This window comes from Orcinus orca, chromosome 16, assembly GCF_937001465.1.
Source record: "Orcinus orca chromosome 16, mOrcOrc1.1, whole genome shotgun sequence".
Classification (NCBI taxonomy): Eukaryota; Metazoa; Chordata; class Mammalia; order Artiodactyla; family Delphinidae; genus Orcinus; species Orcinus orca.
In genome coordinates, this window is record NC_064574.1 from 32193624 (window position 1) to 32217833 (window position 24210).

The 24210-nt window shown below is 43.4% G+C and overlaps 1 protein-coding gene across 3 annotated transcripts in view; it reads right to left on the minus strand.

Annotated features, from left to right (window-relative positions):
• Nucleotides 1-232: 232 nt before the first annotated feature.
• The window catches only part of SLC23A2 (solute carrier family 23 member 2), a 339540-nt gene continuing 315562 nt past the window's right edge, over nt 233-24210 (minus strand). For all 3 annotated transcript variants that reach the window (XM_049699483.1, XM_004276442.4, XM_033440280.2), the window contains 8 exons: nt 19255-19375; nt 18571-18727; nt 14882-15029; nt 13653-13758; nt 8149-8278; nt 7323-7460; nt 6374-6469; nt 233-4800 (listed from right to left, as the gene is read on the minus strand). In XM_049699483.1, the coding sequence (XP_049555440.1) occupies nt 4568-4800; nt 6374-6469; nt 7323-7460; nt 8149-8278; nt 13653-13758; nt 14882-15029; nt 18571-18727; nt 19255-19375 (1129 nt within the window). In that variant the 3' untranslated portion in view covers nt 233-4567. The remainder of the gene's footprint in view (nt 4801-6373; nt 6470-7322; nt 7461-8148; nt 8279-13652; nt 13759-14881; nt 15030-18570; nt 18728-19254; nt 19376-24210) is intronic.

Sequence of the window (24210 nt, forward strand, 5' to 3'; positions counted from 1 at the left end):
TCTCCCTTCCCCCTTGGGCATCCTCCCAAGGAGCCCACCGTGGTTCTCTAGCTGTGGGGGCCAATGATACTTCAACAACTGCTTTCCTCCTTTGAGTCTTCAATGTATCTAACAAAGGTGAACTTGTTGAACTAAACTTTTTACTAGTCAAGTTTCCTCCCCTAAGTGATGACTTTTAAATAATGACAGGTTTCTTTAAAGACCAGCCAAAGAAGGTATGTGAACAGCAGAACTGTGTCCAGGAGAGCTTTTATTTGTACGGAACAGTTTTAAAAATACAGAATAAAATAGCTTTATCTCTACTATTATTCACAACATCTGGTCCAAATATTACATATTTTTAAAATACTTAAACGTTTAATGAAGCCATGTTAGAAAAACAATATGAAAATTCTTTTTAAAAACTCCATAAAATAATTAGACATCTCAAAAAACAACCCCACCCCAAATACCCTCAGTATGCAAAATAAAAAACAAACAAAAATCCCAGAAAGGTATATAGCCAAAGTCAGTCACAAAAACTTAAGGAAAATATAGGCATCCCCACTGTTTTAAGAACAGTCAGAAATTTATTAACATGTCAAACAAAGGTTGTTACGAACGAACAAAAAGGGTATTAACTTGACTGTCAGTAAGAGGGCACCACTGGGAAGGGTGTCCTAAGTGTTGGGAAACACACCGAGCAATTCTAAGGAGGCTGGATGTTACTAGTGTAGAGTGAAGACGAGGCACAGTCAAGAACAGACTAAAAGGACAGGAATGTGTGGAGGCTGCTGAAAAGGGATCCTCTGCGCTAATGTGCTTCACAGGTCCATGGGCAGATGCTGAACGCGGGCAAAAACGGGCAATCTTCTTGCACTACTCCAGTTGTGACTGCGGGAGGGGTGGAGGGTGGGGGAGATCCTATTCTCTGTGTCAAAATCATAAGGGGACAGAGCACAACACGCATGGCATGTGAGGCCCCAGGTGTTTCCCTAAAGCCAACAGTGGCTCCCTGGGCCCTGTGAGAGCTCAGGCTGCCACCGTGTCCAGGGGGCACAGCTGGGTGAGCACACCAGGGGGCAGCAATAGTCATGCCAGGCCTGCTGCCTGCAGCTGAGCATCCACCCCAAGCCGTGGGGGTGAGTGTGCAGGATGCTGCCTTTCTTTGCGCCAGACAGGTTCTGATGAGGCTTCCGCCACAGCTCCTTGTTCGTCTCCTATCTGGCCTGACCACTTTTGTGGCATCGATATTATGGAAGATTATAGTTGCCAACTTCAAGTCTAAGTTGCTAGTACCAATATTTCAGCAGAGACATGAATTAAAGAAATAACAACTTAGCTCATGGTCATAAAATATATGCATGGGTAAATAAAGTATACACACACACGAAAGATTCATCAATGGAGAAATTCTATCATCACATGACATTGTCATGAAAATTATCATTCCCTCCCTGGAAAACTGTGACTATTATCCTGGGTAGAAATGTTATTTTACTATATGGAAATACTGTAATATTCATGCATAAACCAGGTTGTCGTCATGAAAGTCAGTATTCTACAGTATGAAGCAAATCCTGTGTGTGAATCTGTTACCATGAAAACGGGAAACCATCAGGACCCATGGTTAAGCCACTTCCCTTGCCTTGATCAATCACAAGAAACTTACTACAATCTAACATTTGAAATCATCTTAAGAAAGATTCTGTATCAATGAATCTATGTTTAATTCCCTAGTGAGAATGAGAATGGAAATCGCCTACAAAGACTGGAGCCACTTCCCATTGTGAACCATTTAGATATTTTATCAAAACCAGTGGTGGGTTTGCCCTTGCCACCACAGTGATATTGCAGCATCTACTGTCCCATTTATAAGTTTCTACTTTCCACATCAGGATCACCAATGTAAATGTGAAAACGGTGGGTAGGTGTTCATGTGGGAATTGGAGGGTGAATGCCCTGCCCAAGGACATTCACATCCAAAATATCCTAAAACATTCTATTGGCCAAAGCATAGTGGGTATGTGGCCCCAGCAATGCAAGTGGGAGGTGCACAGGCACAGACCGTGCATGGCCACTGTGTCCCCCCAAACCTCCCCTTCAGGTGTGTGCTTAAACACAAGAAGCAGATGAATATATTTTTCTTTCAACTACAGACTCATTCTGTAGCATATCTGCTAGCCAGAGGACAGACTTCCTAATCTCCTGTCCCCTTCCCCCACCTTGGACAGAGAATCTAAGTTGGCCCCAATGGAACAAGAAAGGCAAAAACCCTCTTTTTCCAATAGGAGGTGTGGGCACAGGTCTTCTTTGCACATTTGAAGGCTTATGGAAAATATCGCCCCAGACCAGCAGATCTGAAACCTCTCAATAAGCCCAGCCCAGGAGAGTTTTCAGAAGGGAGAGGATTCCTAGACATCTGAAGCACATGCCCTGAGTGTTACCCACTGGGAGGGAAGATTCCTGGGTCAAGTTAAGCTGAAAGGAACTTGTTCCTGAATTACCAATGGTTCAGAGGCTTTCATTTGGATATTTGGTCCTTCTGCTCATCTAGAGAGCTAGAATACTGCAATCTCTGGGATGTTTTACAATTTTCCCCATTGTTCAGAGGAGAGAAATTGGAGATGCTGAGCAAAATACAAATAGAAGGAACTAAGCAACTAAGGGGACAACTAGGGCTGTCAGCCTCGAGGGCTTACCAAGTCAAACGGATGAAAATCATTTAACCAGTGTGCTTCTAAAGTAAATATGCACCAAATACACTTCAAAACAACATACCATACAAATTTAAATTTAGAATCTAAGTTCTTTACTTAATCTGCAAGAAGGTCTTGGCAAAACAATGCAGTGGCTCTGAAGTGTTCTTGCCAGAATAGGCCTTAAAGCCCCAAACTTTACAGGAATCAAGGAGGCTGTAGTGACACAATAATGCTGCCAAAGACATCCCAGTGTGGTAAGCTGAACCAGTTGCGGGCGCAGGAAGTTCGCCATGTGCTCACTGCCTGGTAAACAACCAGGTAAATACTTAAGAAGCACTACCTCAAGAAACGAGGTCACTCAGGATTTTTCTTTGATTGCAAATTTAAAGCCAAATTCAATAAAAGTCATTTTTATCAGAAACAATTTAATATTATTAATTAGAATTCAACAGAGAGGGCCTGCCAGCTGCTCTTCTTACTACCTTCAGCAATAACTTAAACAGGAAAGGCAGCATTTGGCCAGGGGATCTAATCTTCCCCTCTGCAAAATCAAAATCCAGTGGACATTCAACATGGCAACTCACAGAAAGTCTCCTTAAGCCTTAACTGCCAGATATGAATGGCAACACAACTGCAGTGATTAATTTACCAGGAGGCCGCACCATTCAATATGGCGGCTGTTTGTCACCTGCCCCAGCTTCCCTTCTTCACAAAACAAATTCACTATAACTTAACCCATGGTTTCTGGGCTCTGGTCCAGTAGTCAGTTTTGATAAATAGATTAAGCATTATGTATTTACACTTTCATGGTATCAAGCAATACAAAACACAACCACAATAATGGTTACTGGCCTTTAAGAGCCAGGACAACAAGCTTCCCTGACGGTGTCTACAGCTTTACAAATGCTGGTTCCTTTCTTAATGGGGGATAGGAGGTGAGGAACAAGTAATAGGGATGTAAGGTAAGAGGGTCACATGGAAAAACACTGATTTCAAAAATCTATAGTCAATAACATTAAACAGGAATAAAATCTTGTAATAATAGATACACACAACAATAACTGACATCCACATGTCAGCAGAACCAAGACTCCCATAAACACCTGCTTGGTGCCCTCATGGGCACTCTATACCCGTCACACCAGCCAGGAGTGAGAAATGCCAGCTAGAGTGTCTCAACTACTAGTAAACAAAAAGAGGCCAATATGAGATGTGCTGGCCCAGCTTGGGCCAGGGTGGCACCAAGAAAGTGTAGTTGAGAATCAGATACTGATTTCAAGGTACCTTCCCTTCCCGTCCAATCCCCCAATTTCCATTCTAATTATATCTGTACAGACTTTACCCATGCACAGATTTGGGGATAGGGTAAGCATGTCACTGTTTTCAACTGGCCAGCAGCCACCTCCTACAGGAGTATCAGGGAACACAGAATCTCATTTGACAATGCAAGGATACTGGTGTCCCTTGACCAGAGGAGGTCTTTGCAGGTGAAGGTCCTGGTGCTTCCAAGCACAGAAAGCCCCTGGACCCTGGAGGTGGCCTGTAAGAAAGCTAGCACAGGGTATTAGAAGGGGACTGAAAACAAGGAATCGCTGTGGGCTTTAAGCATCCACTCCCACGGGAGGACAGGAACTTCAAATTCAGTGACCACGGCCAGCAATGGATGCTCTCAAGGGCAAAGGGTCAAGGGCTTAAATAAAAAGATAGGTGAGACACCATATTAGACAGGATCACAACCCACAACAAAAAAGCTACTTGTAATCTGTCTTAGCTCTGGGGTGGACAATGTAAATGCAGATCTACAAACATATATGTTACTGCTTGTTACTCAGCAAGGAACTACAGGTTCATGCCTCACTGCGGCTGGGCCACAGGGCGAGCTACGGCTATACTGTGGCCTGCGAATCTTCATCTGAACTCCGGCTGTTAGTGCTCTTCCTGAGGCCTTTCCATGTGTAACCTGCAAAGGTTGGGCTGATGGGTAAGTAGCTGAAACATCTGTATTTTTTAATAATGTTCATGCCAAATGGCAAGTCGTAGGATTCCATGCCATCAAGAGACTTGCTCCCTTTGCCCACGCCCTTCTTCCATTTCCTGATTCCCCTTTCCTCTGGAGTACCTGTGGAACACACACACACAACAAAACAAAAACAGAACAATGGAATGTTTAGTTAAATAGTTCTACCAAGAATTGAGATTCTCCACTGCTGCTGTCTCATAGATTGAAAGGAATGGGATGACACAAAGAACACTTGAGGAGTAGTTGATGCCCAATCCAGAAATCTAAGAATCACTAATCCCTCAAAAGAACCACTTCTCTCTAAAACGCCGATCTGATCTTGCAAAATGGGGCCCAGAGTCATTATTACATCTCACAATGCCTTCACCACTTGGCCATTGCACACCCACCCACCACTCATCCAGACATATCACTTTTTATACTGTTTTGCTCCATTTCAGTGGGTGGGGGGTGCATTTGTCACATATTCCCCACTTGTTGTGCTCCTGTGAGGATGAATTGCCACTGGCATAACACTCCTGGCAATTCTGTACCCTGACAGATGAGTCAGGGAGAAAGATCTGGACCTACAGGGTTCAGCAACTCCTGGACTCCTTTTCAAAAATCTTTCCAGTGCAGAGAGGAGCACTGGCACCTGCTTTTAGCTACATGGGAGCCCTAACAATGTACTTCTCTGCCTGAGCCTGGGTGTTGAGCTTGACTCTATGGTGCAGGGCTTAGGAACCTCTCACATATAAGCTATGCTCTCCCATGGGCATTTCAGTAATAAAATTGACTTTAATTTCCATCTGCCTGACTCCTTTGTCTTTCTCTCACTTAGTGCTGACTTAGGAGAGAAAGAGGATGTTACTGGCCTCCCACAAATCGAACACCTTCCACCTATTCATGTGTGTGATTCCTTCTGCCAGATGTGTTCACCTCTCGTGCCCCTAGTAACCTCTTCTTGATTGAGGCTTTTTGGAGGTAGGTTACGGGCAAAATCTCAATAAAACCTTCAAGCTCCAGAATAAACATCATCCTTCCTTGACAGCGGATGAATCTACCAGTGCGTCCATGGCAGCACTTTACAACGATACAAAGCAGCCTCCTCTAGGAAGCTGGGAAGGCCACAAGGCAGGGCCGACATCACATCCTAGTCCATCACCCAGCACTTGGCATAGAACGCACCAGCTGTGAAACAAGGGCTATGGGTGTTGGAGAGAGAGCTGCCTCCATACATCTCTCAGGCACTGGTCCTGGCAGTGGCCTGCCTCTGCAATGACTCATTTAAAGGACAGGCTCCACAAGAAGTGCTGCCCACTGGTAGCAGCTGGCTCAGGAGTGTGTGAACAAGTCAATGAAAGCCAAACTGCAGAGCTCCAGGCAAGGCTGAGCAGAAGGGCAGGCAGCTGGAGCATGCTTAAGGCATCCCGCTGCCACTTCACCATATGCAAGGAATTCACCTGCTTTTTCTTAAATGTAATTCAGCAAGAAAGAAAAAAAAAAAAACTAAGTTTATTAGCAAAAAAGTGATTCATGAAAGGTGGCTGAAAGTGTCATCTTAACCACTTTAGAAAAGACAGTTTTAACCAGTGATTGCTTTGAACTGATTCACTCTTCCTGCTTCCCACATTTATTTGTCAAAAAAAGTAAGTCACATATGTAATAAGCATGTTTGATATATACCACATACCTGGGATGGTGTTATCCAAAATAAAAGCCACACAGCCTCCTACAAACATAGCAGTTGTGAGAAGAACATTCAACACTTGATCGATTCCTGTTATCCCTGAAAATGACATAGCAACTGGTCACTGCCAGCCAGAATAGGCCTGCTCTTGACTTAGAAAGGAACACTGGGGTGGACACTAATTGCCAGTCCGTCAATACAGTGCATAAAAGTGTAAATTTCTGCTATGCATGTGTAGATAAATTTTTGCCAGTAACATGTTAAACTACTATGAATGCTTTCAACAATAATCAAAAGTTATCTCCATAAGGAAAATTCCTAACAATGGTTCACAGATGATAAATCTAATACAGTGAAGTTCAACCTGTAATGAACTATGAAGACTTTGGGGGTGGAGGGTGGTGTTGTTTGCAGATTAAAAAAAAATCAATATAAAAGATGGCTGTTGTAAGGCTGAAAATTTTACAAAGTGAATAAAAAGACAACAAAAATATTTGTGGGGTCAGCAATCAAACGAAGGGCTTCAGAATTCTGGGTTACTAATTAGTGCTTAGCTTCTTTTAATTAGGAGCAACTTTATTTCTAAAGATGTTATCACATGAATGAGATAAATTAAGACAGAAGTTCACACACTTTCTATATTTAAAAATATAATGATCCTCAACAGAAAAATAACATGTTTGGTGAGAATATGGAGAAATAGAAATCACTGTGTCCCACATACCTGGTGGGAATGTAAAATGGTTCACCTGCTATGGAAAACAGGTGGTTAGGAGTGCAAAGGGCTTCCAGATAAGCTTCAGCCAAGTGGGATTTAAATGAAAAACATAGATGAACATTCAACAAAATGATTCCTGAAGTTCTAAAGTACCCTCCAACTGGTGATGAGCTGTTTGTGAAGTGCTGGCTGTGGTTCTAACTTCCCCACAAGATTCAAGGCCTGTTTCCCTACCTGTGACGAGAGGGTTCTGTCTGAGGTAACTTGGAAGGACAAGCCCAAAGAAGATTGAAAATCCAAGCACAAAGAGGTTCCGGGAAGAATTTAAATCGATGAACTGCAGGTTAGAAAGTCCAACAGCTGTGATCATTCCTGGAGAGAAAAACATTAGACCACAAGTTCCATTATCTCACCTATGGCATGGATGACAGATACACTGTTGAAGACAGACTCCCTACAATGTCCTTTCTTGGTCCCATCAGAAACAGGTTGGGAGACTGTGTAGTGACAGGACAGGGACCAAAATGTGACCACCTGGGTCTCTGATCCAAATGACCCTCGGCCTAGGCATTATTTGGGCCTAAATAAGGGGCATAAACATCACACTATGCTTTTTTTAGACCAGGCAAAAAACTAAGGACATTGGCTCTCCCTCAAAAACTTGATTCAAACAATTTCAATTACATTGGGAAATGCACCCAAATATCAAGTCCCTGATTACTATAGCTGAATGGCACAGAGATCAAATCGAGTCCCATCGTAAAAATGGTCAGTTTTAAATGGCCCAGAAGGGAAGATATCTGAGTTTAAATCAATTGGAAATGGCAACTAGAGGGAATAAAATTTAATTTGATTTTTCCTAGCTCAATTATTCTACCTTTAACATCAACTCAACTCAGAAAGTGATATATTGTTTATATGTTTTTAAGGTATATCCTTTTGTATTTTAAAAAAGAAATTTATCGTTACCTTCAATCTCACTGAAGGGATTCCTTAGCAAATGTGAAGAAAGAAAAGGAGCCTGAGAAGGAAGCCGGCTATCAAGGAAATGGAATTTTACCAAAGAGAGTACAGAAGAGGGCGCCAAGCACAGGATCCGGGAGCGAGGCGAAGAGGGCACTGAACTTTCCAATCATGCCTAACGCCAGCATGAGTGCTGCACCGTACTGTATCACCCGACGACTGCCAACCTGTGGGACACACAGAGGGCAGAGACAGGCGTTAACCTTGAGGCCCTCCAGCAGCACACACAAGTACTCAGGCCCCGCGGGAAAATGTGACAAAACCCACAGACAAAATCTGGATTACTCTTAAAACTTTTAGTTAAGAGGGTTCAGTCTCATTTCACAATGAGGATTGATCTCAATACTCTAAACACATAAATATTACTATAAACACAACTAGAGTAAAAAGATTACCACCACCTTTCCTTGTTCCCATCCCATCCGGTTCTTGCCAGAAGCTGACTGTTCTGCTCTCCTTGACTACGGGGATCCTGGGGCTCAGCCTTTGCGTCTCCGAGCCCTGGGCAATGTCACCTCAGTGTGCACCTGCTCCTGCGCTCTGGTCCTGGGTTTCTAATGCCCACAGTCACTGGCCAGGATGATCTTCTAGTGTCTCAAATGCAAAAACTACACTTGGCCCCTGCTTCTCTTCTGGGTTCTGGCAAATCAGACAAAACCCCCAAACATTTCTGGAACTACTTTTCCTCCTGGTGTATTACTCATTAGAGGTGGCACAGCCTGGAGACCAAAGAGTGCAGGAGCTGCCTGGCTCCTGTCTCTGCTCCACCTCTAACTATGAGACAGGCATTAGCCTCTCTGGTGGCAGGATCCTCATCTCTGTAACAATGAACGGTGTGCTTCTGCTTTGAGGATTAAATGAGATGCAATATAAAATAGTCTGAACAGCACCTGGGAAGCATTAGGTTATTTGACAGCCTCCCACCTGAAATTGCTGCCTCTGGCCTTTCCTCTGCCCACATGTCCTCTCCACTATGATGGAGTGACCTCTTTAACATCGTGACTTGGGAGGTCAGTCCCCTGCCTAAGTCTTCGGGTTCTCATCCCCCTTCTGGCCAGTTCTCAGACACATCCTTCAAAATACAACCCCAATGCTACCTCTTCTGCAAAGCCTTCTTTGATTCCAAGGCTTGGCTTCCCCAACTCTGGACTTCTGCAGCACCATGTAAAGCATTTCCCATGTGGTCCCAACTTTATTGGTTAAGCTTGATCTCTGCCTTCTAGAAGCGTTCATCTAGTCCACTGTCACCCAGGTAGCGAGAGATGGAGCTAGCACTGGGCTCAAGAATCCTACACTGTTGGCCCCTACTCTGTGCTGCCTCTCCCAGGAAAACATCCTGAGGACGTAAACTGGATAAAAGAGGTTCCAGAAACGGAATAGTGTCCACAGGGCTTTATGTATGACTTACAGTGAATAGAAGATGGCTACTTAAATTTTAAGTAACTAAAATGAAATGAAATGTATAAGTCAGTGCGTCAGTTGTACTAGTCACATTTCAAGTGCTCAGTAGGCATGTGTGGCTGGGGGCTCCCACAGGGGATAGTGCAGGTACAGAACATTTCCACTATTGCACTGTTCTACTGGATGATGCTGGGCTGGACCTTCCGACAGCTTCTCAATGTGCCCAAAGGTCAATTTCAGAATAAGAATTGAATCTTTTACTGAGCTGTCCAGCTAGAATCAGTCACAGCTGACACTGGAGCCTAGCGTCCATTACTCCAATTTACAGTTCCTCCCATTATACCACCACTATGTTCAGGGGAGCGGTGAAAAGGTCATGCAAACTGGCAAACGGAGCAAAAGTGACTTACACTTCGCTGTAATACATGATTAGGAAGGCTTTCATTTACAAATAGCTTGTTTTTCAGCATTTTCAAGGACCTACTACGAGACCAGCACTTGGGAAACTGGGATGGGGGGCGGTGGTGGATACAAAGATGAGTAAGTCACAAGCTTATGATAAAATAATTGTACTGTTGCAATTGTTATGTTGCGTGGGAGTCCAGTGGGAAGAGAAAACTCTGAAAAGTTGGGGAGGGTTCCCTGGAGATGGTCTTGAGGCATGAGTTAAGAGAAAGAGCAACCAGACAGAGGGATCCACCTCCCAGCAGGGTCAGGCCAGTTAGGTGTGCAGGGGGGAGGGCTGAGCTGGCCCTAGGGATGCCTGAAACAATAAATCTTTTATGAAAACCATGCAAGGAAGGCTGATCTGCCTTAGATGCTGTCCAAAAAAAGCAGCAAGTTAGCCATTCTTCTGTTCAACAAACATTAAGTGAGTGCCTATTACACATTTCTGTTCCAAACACCAGAGACACAGCCCTAAAAATCCCTGCCCTGCTGGTGCTTACATGGAGCCTTCACATCTCCTTTCTCCACTCCCTGGAATCACCACCCAGACTCCCTTCTGATCTCCTTCCTGAACTGTGGCTTTGCCTAGGGCCACTGAAAAATCGACACTGCATTTCTGACTTTCCAAAGTGTTCAACAGGGTGGTATGCTGCAGAGGAGAAATGACCTCCCTCTGGATACCATCAACGAGATAGTCCAGCCAGGGAAGATGGTGTTTACTCTTCCTAGAAATAAACTTAGGGCTAAATATCATATAACAGTATCTCTATTTTGCTTATTTAAGCACATGCTAAGTGTTTTACATCAAGTTATTAATTCCAAAACCTTGCGAGTTGTCTTTATAGACAAGGGTATAGAAACTCAGAGAGGTGACGTTTCTTGCCCGTGGTCACTTTAGGAGAATGTGATGGAACCAAGGCTGGATCCAAAGCAGCCACCTCCCTACCATGTCATGCTGCCCTTCTCTGTGGGACAGACACTGGAACACACTCAGCAGAGAAGTCCTGCACATGGAATCCAACCCATTCAACCCTCAGAACTTCAGAACACACAATGGGGTAGGCAGCCTCAACTCTGATCAAATAGTTAGAATGTCCATGTCTGTACATGGAACGCCATAACTGGATAAAGGATAGCAAACAGTGGAGTTGCCAGGAAATGGAGGTAGATTCTCTGGAAGAGCCACATATCACCCTCTTTCTATTTGTTCTGGAAGTCTGATACAATGGTCCAGACAGTGGTGTCTGGAAGAATTTCATACAGTGATGGAAACGTTCTGTATCTGTGCTTTCCTGTGGCCACCAGCCACATGTGGCTACTGACTACCATATTAGATAACACAGATCTAGATCTAGAACTGTCAGATTTCAGATCTGAGTTCTAATCAGAAAATGACTGTCCCAAGTCCTTCAGCTGGACAAGAGGCAGAATACTGCCTATAACCTTGTGCTTCCTTTTTCCTGGGCAGGAATCTTCCATCAGCCACATGGCTCAGGCCACAGAGAAGTTTCTGGTGCAAGTCCTACTTCCCCACCCCAAGGCATCTGTGTAGATGGCTCAATTATACCCCCTTGTGAGTCAGGGCAATGGAAACCAATTCCAGGGCTGATATTGCTCTCAAATGGATAAGGCCTTTGCCTAGGGTAAATGGGTCCAAAGGGATTCTGAGGTAAGATCAATTGGCTCAATTAAAAAATGCAGGCAGGGTGCCTTTTCAGAATAAGCTAGCACTATCAAAATTATAATAAAGATAATTATTCCCCAAACCATCTCAGTCAAGTTTTAGAAGGAACCTTAATGACAGCACTACCTACTCCCTACAGTGACCTTGGTTAAATTATGTGATGATGTGTTTTAAAAAGGTGCAGAAAGGGAGCTGGCTTGTTAAACTGTTTCCCCAAGAGTCCCTCCATCTATAATAATTTTACTACTCTGTTATTTTGGATTAGTTATATGTCTACAGGCTCATGGCAGCAAACTGGCTAAAAAGTGAGTGGCTTATGCCCCATTTGGTGCCCATTTGACCCTTCCCTTAGCTCTGTATGCTCAGCATCTGCTCTCACCATGGGCAGCAATAGGACCCAGGCATCCTGGAGGAAGTGCCCATCAGGCAGCCCTCACATGTCATGTGCCAGGAGCAACAGGCAGCAGGTGGGGCCACCACCAGCACACCTGAGGCTGAGCTCTGTGATGGCCTGGCCAACTTACAGGAAATCAACCAGCATGTCAGGCTTGCACAGTGCATGCCCTACTCCCTTTCACTTGGATTTGCAGTTACAATTAACCAAACTAAGTATCTGGTTTCTTTTTATCTGGTTATATAATCTTGCAGAGGGCTGGAGGAGGATTTCTAATTTTAAAGAGGTCAAACAGTTCTAGAAGGCTCCAGCCCACCCCCAAGTTCTCAAGTTCAGGAGGAAGACCTCTGACTCATGCAGGCCACCCTAGGTGGTGAACCAGTTCTAACGGTGTCTAGCTGTGCAACATACAATGGCCAGGGCCGAGCTGCATTCCTCAACACCCTGGGCAAACAGCAAGCTCTGGCCCACAGCAACTGGGATATAAAATTTATTTGCTAGTAAATTTGAAAGGCCAAGAAGTAGCCTCCTTTTTACTGAGGCTGGATTGTGGTGTCTGTGCTTGGAGTGGGGTGGGGAGGAGAGACGAGTGGGGAGGACTTCAGACCCAGGCACTGCTTCAATCTGAGTGACTCGCTGTGGCTTGTGCTGCCACTTAACTCCACAACCGATTTCATCTGAAAGAGAATGATGCTGCTGCAGTTTGAAAACTGTGTTACTGTAAGATTGATTTATTTGTAATGAGTAATATAATTTGTCATCTAGAACTAGTGCCATCTCCTAACTGGTCTCCTGTTTCTACCCTCTCTCCCGCCCACCATGTTCTTCTTTCATCATAGCAGTCATAGTGATTCTTAAAAAAAAAAAAAACATCAAGTCACACCCTGCGGCCCCCTCTTCCACGCGGCCCCTGGCAGCCTGTAGGGCTGCAGGACCTGGCCCTCAGCTACCCCAAGAACCTCATCTGCTCTTACCAGGCCCACTCCCACTTCCCTCTCTGCTTCCTGCCCCACTAGCCTCCTTGCTGATCTGCAGAGTGCCATCCTGCTCCTATGATAGGCTTTGCACTGGCGGTTGCCCTGCCGGAATGAATGCCCCTCCCCAGGTACCTGCACAATTCCCTCCTTCAGCTCCATCAGGTCTTTGCTCAAAGTCATCTTCTCAACGAGGCTTAGCCTGACTACCCGATTTAACGCTTACCCTCCTGATCCCCCACCCTGCCCCATATTTCTGTCATACTTATTATGCTTACTATTTATTGCTTGTCTTCCTCTGCTAGAATCTAAACTCCACAGACGATGGAGATATTTCTCTTTTTTATTCACTGATGTATCCCAAGTGCCTAGAACAGTAGCCTAGCAAAGGGTCAGTGCTTAATAAAAATTTGTGGAATGTATGAAGGAATAGCACCAGAGTGCCTGCCTACCCAGGTCAGTCAAGGCGAAAGAGACCTCTATCAGCATTCCATAAACCCATCAATGAAAAAATAAGAGATGGGGAAGAAGATGATCTCGGAATTGGAGGCCATCCTTTTGGAACTCACAGTGGCCAGACCAATCAATGAAATGGATCAACATTTAGAGGCCCAACCATTTAATTAGAAAAATATTTGTACCTTAGTAATTCCCAAAACTCCAATGTTGGGACTGGATGAAGTAGAGCCATTCCCAGTACCAAATATGCCATCGAGAACACAGGAGAGACCCTCCACGAAAATCCCCCTAAAACGTAAAGGAATGGGGGAAAGAAAAACATTCATTCCATGGGAGAAATACTCTGAAATACACTCTAAATGGTTGTGACCCAAAGGCAGGGTCCACAGACCTGAAGCCTCCACACTCCCCAGGAGGGGTTAGCAATGCAGACTCTCAGGCCCCATCCCAGATCTGAAGACCTGCATTTTAACAGTATTCTCCATGCTCATTCAACGTTGAGAAGTACATCTCTGAACCACACATCAGACACAAATGTTTAAAAATTATTCCAAATTAAAAGATTTTAGCCAGAAATATAAAGTCATTTGTTGTAATCTAAGACAAACATGGGTCATCCATTGATTTGATTCCTTTCCTATTACTATATAGTTTTATCAGAAAGGAAATGCTTTGTAATTTTGTAAACATTAGAACTTTTAAAAGAATCAGTATATAAGTAATTTACTCATATGCAATAACTCCATTAGAGAAAAACAGAAAAACCAGGACTCTAAACCCCAACAGAACCAATGCAAGAGGTGCTAAGACACCAGCCCTTTGGATCTCATCACACACAATCCCTTCTGGAAGGGCGGCAGCTGGCTGGGAAAGGCGGAATGATCTGGGCTATTTTCTCTTCTCTGCAGCTTCCATAGGGCCCAATTTGCCCCCAGCATCCAGAAACTAAAGACCAGATGTGCCGAGAATATAAACCCCACAGCTCATAAACCTCTAGATTCTACAGACTTCATTTATTCCTGCTGCTATCTCTCTATATATGAATTGTAACTGTGAATAGAACAGCTGGGAAAACAAGAAATCAAAGGGGACAATACATCCATGACCCAAACCAAGCACAGAACAATGGCAGTATCTGGTACTTGTTTTGGTGAGTTTAAGGTCTGGAGTGATCTCACAGAGAATGTCTTATACAACTGTTACCATGAGGAAGAAGGGTGGGAATTCTGCTCCATATTATGGATGAGGAAAATCAGGGCAAAATGGGGGCAGTGACTTGTCCAAAACAAACAGCCAATAAAGAGCCCTGGTGCTTGGCTACTTCATGTTGAAACTCTTGGTTATCCAAACCAAAGAGCAAAGTATGAGGCGCTGGGCCCGATGAAGAGCTCGTTTTTTCTCAGGAACGCACCTGTTTATTGCATGGATGGGGGGCGGTGGGGCACAGGACAGCCTTGCACAGGCGTAGTAGTCCCCGATAGACTCGATAATACTGGCAACGACCGCACTGAGCATGCCGATGACACCAGCCGCAGAGATGGTGGGCAGTCCCCATTGAACTAAGGAAGGAAAACAAGCATGAAAGCCTCATGAACTTTCTTAGAGAGGCAGGCAAAAGTTTTCAGGACGTTGAGTCCTTCAGTATGTTAGAGGACTCTACAAGATCCACTCAGATTTTTGAAGCTCATGGAAACTATTTATTTTTACACCTAGGTCATCTAGTGCACTATATGCCTGGGAACAGTTTCTGAGTTGAATGAAGACAACCATAACCAGGATTGATCTGCTTTATTTAAAAGAAGAAATTGTTTGGCTGGAAGAGATGGGTGCTTCTCTTCTTGCTTCAAAGCCACACTCAGTGTCTGTTAAATTACAGTTCAACACAGCCTGCTTCGTTGGCATAGGAAATTGTATGAAGAGGATTTTTAGCCCTGCTGTGCAAGCATGATACAAAATAGTGCTCCTGCCCAGGGGGTGGCATCAAATGAAAAATCACCAGCTAAATTTAAATCCCAACAGTAAAGCATGGCACAAAGTATAGATAACCCTTCTCTAGTATAATTCCAGCACTTTTTTTTTTTTTAAGTAAACCATGTTATGGAAAATTAAAGAGTTTCCTTTAAGAAAGCAAAGCAAAGTCCCCAGGTAGCTTCATTTTGAGTATCCTATCCAGATTTAATTTTTAGTAGGGTTTTTTTTTTTCTTTAAAAGTATATCTATTTGGATACCAAAAAACATTGATCTTATTTAATAAAAATAGCATGAGGAACCTTCACTGTTAGAACGAATAGACTTCTTTGTAAAGTACCTAGACCTTCTTTCCCTGAACCATTAGTTATAATAGAGCTACTAAATAGAAAGGACAGTGAAAAAAGAAATGTATAAAATGTTATCTTGTGCAGGGGCCAACAGTGTACTGAGGGATCAGAACACTAAAAGATCTTGGAACCAGTGCAATGATTAGACTTCAAATGAAGGCAATCCAAACCAGGTCACAATGAGTACCAGTTACGAAGTCAGGAAGTAGCACAGTCCCTATCCAAGAAGGGCCTGGAGAGCAGGAGACAGGTGGAGAGGGCGTTCTGGGTAGGCAGCAGCCTGAGCATCAGTGGATGGATGCAGCTGGGCAGGAATAGGCTAGTGCTCAGCAGAGGAGGGTGTGCAGCATGGGGCAGGTAGGTTTGGAAGGCCTTGACCAGCCCCCTGGAGGGGTTTGGTCTCTGTCTCATAGGTAATGGGAGCAACCACAAGTTTGGGAAGAAAAAGATGACATGTAAAGTAAGATGTGCAGAATATGCCTGGAGTATATGTGTAGACAGAACTTTTCCTGCCTGGAGCTCACTTTACCCTGTGGGAGCTGACCAGGGGGTGCAGAGGCAGCCTGTGGTCAGGGGTTCAAGGTGCAGACCCACCAGCAACTGGCTTGGTCAACATCTTGTCTCTGGATTGGTTTGGAATGGATTCTTCTCATGAAGATGATTTCTTTATCAAGCAACATTTTGTGTTTTCTAGATAACCTTTTATATGGTTACCTTTGCTGATGTAGCACTGTGGTTTCATTTTAGTATCTTGATTTTGGGGGTTGGATTTTTGTTTCATTTTGCCATTTATTATTTTTCAGAAATTGCCTTTTATTTTCTGTCTTTTTACTTTTTTACTGCTTTCTTATTTTTTTCCCCTTTGCCTGAAGTCCTTATTTTAAAAATATTTATTCCATTTTCTTCAACATTTAAAATTTGTAATCTTAATTTTTGATCCCTTTTACTTCAGATTATTTATTTAAATTTTAAACCTGCTGGCTTCCAGCCTTCTATTTAATTCTGTTATTTCATCTTTCCTCTTATCTAGAAGCTTTAATTTATTTTGTTACTTTATAGCAGGTTTCTCAACTCGGCACTGTTGACGTTTTGGACCAGAAATCTGTATTTTAACAACTAATCCAGGTAATTCTTAGCATATTAAAGACTAAGAACCACTGCTCTAGATATATGAAAACTTGTCTCTGGATTAAGCCAAATCATTAGAGAGTACATAAGACTACATCCTCTGGCTCTGGAAGTAGCTCTTTATCTAGGGGAGCTCTGGCAATAGAGAAGCTGGTGGCAGTCAAGGGCTGTTGTCAAGAGGAGCCAGACAGCACTCTCTGCTGTCATGACATTAAGGTCCTATCCAACTCAGTTATGCCTCCTTGTGCATGGGCCCCATGGTACCTGAGCAAAATCTCTCTGGTCTTTCAACACACGCACAGCTGGTTCTCCTGGACACCCCACTCTGTGTTTCTATTTGTGCTCATCTTGGGAGCCACATGCACAGGCAGCGAGGACCACCCCACATGTGCCGTGGGGGCTTCCTCCTACCTGCCCTCCCATGCCTCCCCTGACTCCCTCACCAATCGACTTTTAAACTCACTTTATCTCAGATTACATGTATGTTTATGAACCATGTACTGGGGGGGAATGGGGGGATGAATTTGTGTATACATAAATACATACTTATACCATATAATCTGATGAGAATGTTTTTTAGAAAGACTAAGCTTTTTACAGTAAATGTGTCAAGACCAGAAGGAACAACTGCCAGCATCCTTATCATTTAACATGCTTAGAACAGTTATCTTTTCTTTTTTTTCGGCCATGTCATGGCATGTGGGATCTTAGTTCCCTGACCAGGAATTGAACCCGTGCCCCCTGCAATGGAAGCACAAGAGCCCCCGCCACTGGACCTCCAGGGAAGTCCTTAGAACAGTTATCTCTAACCCAGTCTTAATATCCTTGGCTTTTCCTCCTTGTCATAAAATATGAAAATGTAACTGCTGGACAGGGGCATAAATTGGCACAACCCAACTAAGTTCAGGTTTCCATTCTAATAAAAACCTTAAATGCCAGGAACAGACTCTTTACAATACAACAACAAGCATGCAATCATCACTGGGTTCACACCAATCACTTTCGGGGCTGGGGTCTAGAAAACGCTACACATGAATCCAAGTGATACCTCACAGATGGGGATTGTACATCCCTGCCACCTGGCCAAGAGTTACCCAACACTGAAATTATAACGTAAGATCCATCGTCCATCCATTTGTGAATGAATATTAGTTTACCTGACAGCTGTGACCAAATTAAAAAAAAATTATAGCTACCCATTAAAAGATTATACAAACTCCATCATGCTTGAGCCATCTGCTAATCTTCAGGCCCCTCCCACTCAAGTCTGTTCATTTCAGTGGCTTGGGTACTGTGCAGCTCTGTACTTGCCTTTCTAAGCAGCTGCCCTCAAATCCTGGCCACCAGAGATCAAATCTGGCAAGAGACACCTTTATGTCTGGGATTTTCCCTTAGTGGAACCAAAAGAAACAACCAGTATACCTGAGAAGGGAGCTGGTTAGTCTCTGTGTGTTAATTATGGCCCTCTGGGGACAAAGCCTCCTGCCTCCCTTTTCTGCGGTCTAATCGTCTAAGGGCCAGAATGGTAAGACTTCCAGGGCATGCTCTGGGACAAAGAAGGCCTTTCGTGTTGGAGAGCCTCCTGCCAACTTCCAACTCCTCTAGGTTGGGCCCTTGTGGGCTCCTGACCCCTCTTGGCCACCAGAATACTTACATGGGTATGGGACCTTAAACCACGGGGCTACCAGAAGCACACCCTGCCTGGCATCAGTTCGAGCGTAGAAGCCGTACTTCGCGCTATCAGGAGGGAAGACATCTGTTACTGTGAAGATGAAGCAGAGCAGCCAGGACACAAGGATGGCCAGGATGATCTGAAGTGGTCAAAGGACAAAGCTCTGTCAGGCCAACAGAAGTGGTGGTTGTTGGCAAAAGACGCCTTCCTGCAGTCGGAATATCATACCCCAGAGCCCATCATCATCAGTACTTTGCAGAAAAAATACATAAGGGATCTGCTTAGAAACTATTCCTTGAATGGAATCACATTTAGAGAGAGCAATTTTATGTAGTGAAGTGATTTAGTCCGAATCTGGCTAGTAAAATAAGAATAATGGATAATGGGCCTGAAAAGGCCACATGGAGTCAGACCTCCCTCAATTCCAAGGACAATCAATGTCCTCTCACATACTGCTAAAAGGACTCCAGCATTGGAAACTTCCATTGCTTTTAAATTTTAGGTCCATGGTGATTTGCATGGTCATTAGTACCCTGATATCATCACACAGACATGGTCCCCCCAGGATGACCTGCTTAAAACCCCTCTTCTCATATAAACATTTTACATATGAACCAAAGGCAATATTGCCAAAAAAAAAAAAAAAAAAAAAAGGTGACTACTCACAGGGAACATTTTGAAAAGCTGTAACTTGTATGCAGTCCATCCTTTCTTGGATTTGTAAATTGGGAGAGGAAATTTAACATTTCTGGCATATTGAGAAAACAGTAATACTAGGAAAATTGTCCTGAGGAGAGAAAGAAAATGATCTAGGTTAAAGGCTGTTATATCTGCGTTAAAAATAATACTCAAATCTTCAATGGCAAAATTGACCACACGTGTTCAACTCATTTCTCTACAAAGGTGCTTGTCCTCTATCATTTGGGAAATCATATTTTTTGGAAATGATTTTTAGATCTTAACATTTCTAGATATGGAAATGAAATTGTCATGTAAATGCTTTCGCTAAATAGTCCTTAATAGAATAAGAAAACCCAAAGAATGTACACACTGACAGGAAAATCTCACACTATGTAAGGGAAAAAAACAAGATGCCAGATACAACATACTGCACAGTATAATTACAACTATAAATTAACTAAAAAGCAGCTACCACACAAGAGTGCATGTACACACACACATGCATGCATACAAACAGGTAAGAAGGACAGGATCCAAAATGCTCACAAGGATTGGCTTCAGGTGGCAATGTGATTTGTGACCTTTTTTCCCCCACTTTTCTGTATTTTCTGATTTACTTGTAAGGAACATAAATTACTTTTAAAAAGCAAAAAGTAAAACTTCAATATTTAAGAAAGCTATATACAGTAGAATTCAATATTAATAATAATATTCCTGAGAGGTTTCTGTGTCAGACATTACACATAGGTCTTCCTGCCCATCATCCCAGCCTTCTACAGCGGCTTCTATAACCATCCACTTTACAGAGAAACAAAGCCAGCAGTCCAAGATCATGCAGCTACGTGGGCCAGAGGTCTAGCTCTACAGCCTGGGTTCTGAACTACCTTGCCGCACTGTTTGTGAAGGCAGGGATGCCTGGGTTGACTCAACAGTTTCTCTCTACCGAGTTCCACACTCTTGACCCAGGTACACTGAATGCTGCAGGAGGCAGGTCGGCTGGTCACCCCCCTGCAGCAGGACCCAACACAACCTCATCTGTCTGGTGCCCCATGTGTGGCAGGTGTGGGATGGCTTCCCACCGCTGAAATGATGAAGGAGTACAACAATATGTCTCATCACCCATAGGGACTCATTCTTTCCCTTACAACTTGAGGTAGAGTTGGCAGGAAGAGTTGATTCTCAGTCAAAGTTAAGCTTAAGTGTTCCTGGGTGCAATTCTAATTGGTGAGATGGAATTATCAGTTTCATTAAGAGCTGGTCAACTGCAGCTTCATGGTCACATTCCACCTGAGGTGTTGACTGCAGCCAGCCACCACTCTACCATCTCCCCACCTATGCAGGCACTTTGCTGACCTGGTACCACCACAAAGTCATCAGACCAGTACCAGTTCAAGGATGAAAACATAAATGGTGCCCAAGTTATTCCAACTCCCCCAGGAAGGTGAAGTTTAACAAAAACCAATATGATAATGAGGGATACTAAAACAGGTGTATTTTAAACTTAGACCAACGTAAAATTTTCATGTCTTAAAAAAGTTATTGGTTCCTTCCAAAGTATATACTAAAATCCAAAAAAGCCTGGTATCTATTATTACTGTTATAATTATTGCAGACAACATCCCACCTGACAGTTACACCTGCATTATGGTGTTCACTTTTCAAAGCACGTTTAAAAATGGAAAGGAAACACATAACAGAATACAAGGAAGGTCACCCAGATCTCAGGCTCAAATATGGCAACTGAAATTGAGTAAGTGAACTGGGCAGGTGAACACTACTCTTCTATTTTTATCCTCAAATACACTTGTGGGGCAGGTAGGGCAGGCAGCCCCACTGCAGAGAGGCAGAAGCAGAGGCTCAGCAGTGGGTGATGTGTCTGAGTTCATAAGACTTGGCCTAGCACATAAGGGACAGGATCTGAGCCCGGATCCTCAGGCCAGGGTTCTTGTCCACCACATCAGGTGTTTTCCATCTCGTTACATTTTGTTTGTTTGTCTACCTTTGTTTTTTTTTTGTTTTTTTTTGTTTTTTTTAGGAGTGTGTGTGTGTGTGTGTAGGGTGTGTGTGTGTGTGTGTGTGTGTGTAGGGGTGTGTGTATATGGGGGTGTGTGTTGTGGTTAGGAGTGTGTGTGTGTGTGTTGTGGTTAGGAGTGTATATGTGTATGTAGGGGTGTGTGTATATGGGTGTGTGTGCTGTGGTTAGGAGTGTGTGTGTGTGTAGGGGGTGTGTGTTTGTGTAGGGGTGTGTGTATATGGGTGTGTGTGTTGTGGTTACGAGTGTGTGTGTGTGTGTGTGTGTAGGGATGTGTGTATATATGCGTGTGTGTGTGTAGGCGTGTGTTATAGATGTCTGCCTTTGTTTTAACCTTACCTATATTATGCAAGCAATGCATACTAAGATGTAGAAAAATTATAAAAGGCTGATAAGCAAAAAGAGAAAAAATCTTGAAGACTACTCATCATCTCACATTGGGCGATAAGCATGCAGCATTCTGGTCTATCAATTCCCAGGGCTTTTTAGAGCAGCGGTCCCCAACCTTTTTGGCACCGGGGACCGGTTTTGTGGAAGACAATTTTTCCACAGACGGGGGTGGGATGGGGGGTAGATGGTTCAGGTGGTCATGTGAGCAATGGGGAGCGGCAGGTGAAGCTTTGCTCACTCGCCCGCCACTCACCTCCTGCTGTGCGGCCCGGTACCTAACAGACTGCGGACCAGTACTGGTTCGCGGCCTGGGAGTTGAGGACGCCTGTTTTAGAGCATGTCATCGGGTCCCAGGCACCAGGATTAGAGAGGGAGACAGGACTATCTGATGTCATCCTTGCCCCTAGAGCACAAACAGGTCATCATTTGGACCAAACTCGAATCATACTTTACATGCTGCTTCCCAACTAGCTTGCAGCCTCAGTTAACACCCTCACCTCAAGAGATGGCAACCTGCATCAGCACCTTAGTGGCTGCTTAGCATTCCATCTACTGGATGTACCACATCTTATTTAAACATGTCCCCTAAGGTACGACATTGGGAGCAACAGAAACAACTGCAATGAATCATCCTTCTCTGGTACCAGTCTGAATGTCTCCTTATGACAAGTTCCTAGGACTAGAACAGATCTGTCAAACAGTGAACACCTTATTAAAAAGTGTTTGATACAAACTGCTAAATATATACAGAAAGGTTGGGTGAATTTACAATCCCACACAGAGACCAATGTCCATCTGCTAATGTGACCAACAAGGGCTTAATTTCCAAAATATACAAACAGCTCATACAACTCAATAACAAAAAACCAAACAACCCAATTGAAAAATGGGCAGAAGACCTAAATAGACATTTCTCCAAAGAAGACACACAGATGGCCAACAGGCACATGAAAAGATGCTCAACATCACTAATTATTAAAGAAATGCAAATCAAAACTACAATGAGGTATCACCTCACACTGGTCAGAATGGCCATCATTTGCAGTGGTTAAGAATCTGCCTGCCAATGCAGGGGACATGGGTTTGAGCCCTGGTCTGGGAAGATCCCACATGCCATGGAACAACTAAGCCCGTGTGCCACGGAGCAACTAAGCCCGTGTGCCACAACTACTGAGCCCGTGTGCTGCAACTACTGAAGCCTGAGCACCTAGACCCCATGCTCCGCAACAAGAGAAGCCCCTGCTCACCACAACTAGAGAAAGCCCATGCGTAGCAACGAAGACCTAATGCAGACAAAAATAATTAATTAATTAATCTTTTAAAACAAGAATGACCATCATTAAAAAGTCTATAAAAAACGAATGCTGGAGAGGGTGTGGAGAAAAGGGAGCCCTCCTGCACTGCTGGTGGGAATGCAAATTGGCGCAGCCACTATGGAGGTTCCTCAGAAAACTAAAAACAGAGTTGCCATATGACCCTGCAATCCCACTCTTGGGGATATATCTGGAGAAAACTCTAATTCAAAAAGATACATGCACCCCAATGTTCACTGCAGCACTATTTACAATAGCCAAGACATGGAAATAACTTAAGTGTCCATAGATAGATGAATAGATAAAGAAGATGTGGTACAGAAACTAACACGATATTGTAAATGAACAATACTTCAATTAAAAAAAAAACACGTACACTTAAAAAAAAAAGATGTGGTACATATATGCAATGGAATACTACTTAGCCATAAAAAAGAATGAAATAATGCCATTCGCAGCAACATGGATGGACCTAGAGATTATCATACTAAGTGAAGTAAGTCAGAAGGAGAAAGACAAATACCATATGATATCACTTATATGTAGAATCTAAAATATGACACAAATGAATTTATCTATAAAATAGAACAGACTCACAGACATAGAAAACAGACTTGTGGTTGCGAAGGGGGAGGGGGGAGGGGAGGGATGGACTGGGAGTTTGGGATTAGCAGATGCAAACTATTGTATATAGAATGGATAAACAAGAAGATCCTGAGACTTCCCTGGTGGTCCAGTGGTTAAGACTCCATGCTTCCACTGCAGGGGGCACGGGTTTGACCCCTGGTCAAAGATTCTGTATGCCGCGTGGCACAGCCAAAAAAAACCCCAAAACAAACAAACAAACAAAAAATAAAAAAACAAGGTCCTACTGTATAGCACAGGGAACTATATTCAATACCCTGTGATAAACCATAATGAAAAAGAATGTGTATATAAGAATCACTTTGCTGTACAGTAGAAATTAACACAACATTGTAAATCAACTATACTTCAATAAAATAAATTTTTTTAAAAAAAGAGTGTCCATTTGCTACTCACTGCAACACAGGGTCTTATACTTTTAAATCCCTACCAACTTCATCAATTTAAAAAACTGTATCATCATTTATTTTAATATTCATTCTTTACACATGAGAATAGGTATTTCAGCATTGTTTGCAACAGCAAATATTTTAAACAACGTGCTTGAGTATCAACTGGGGA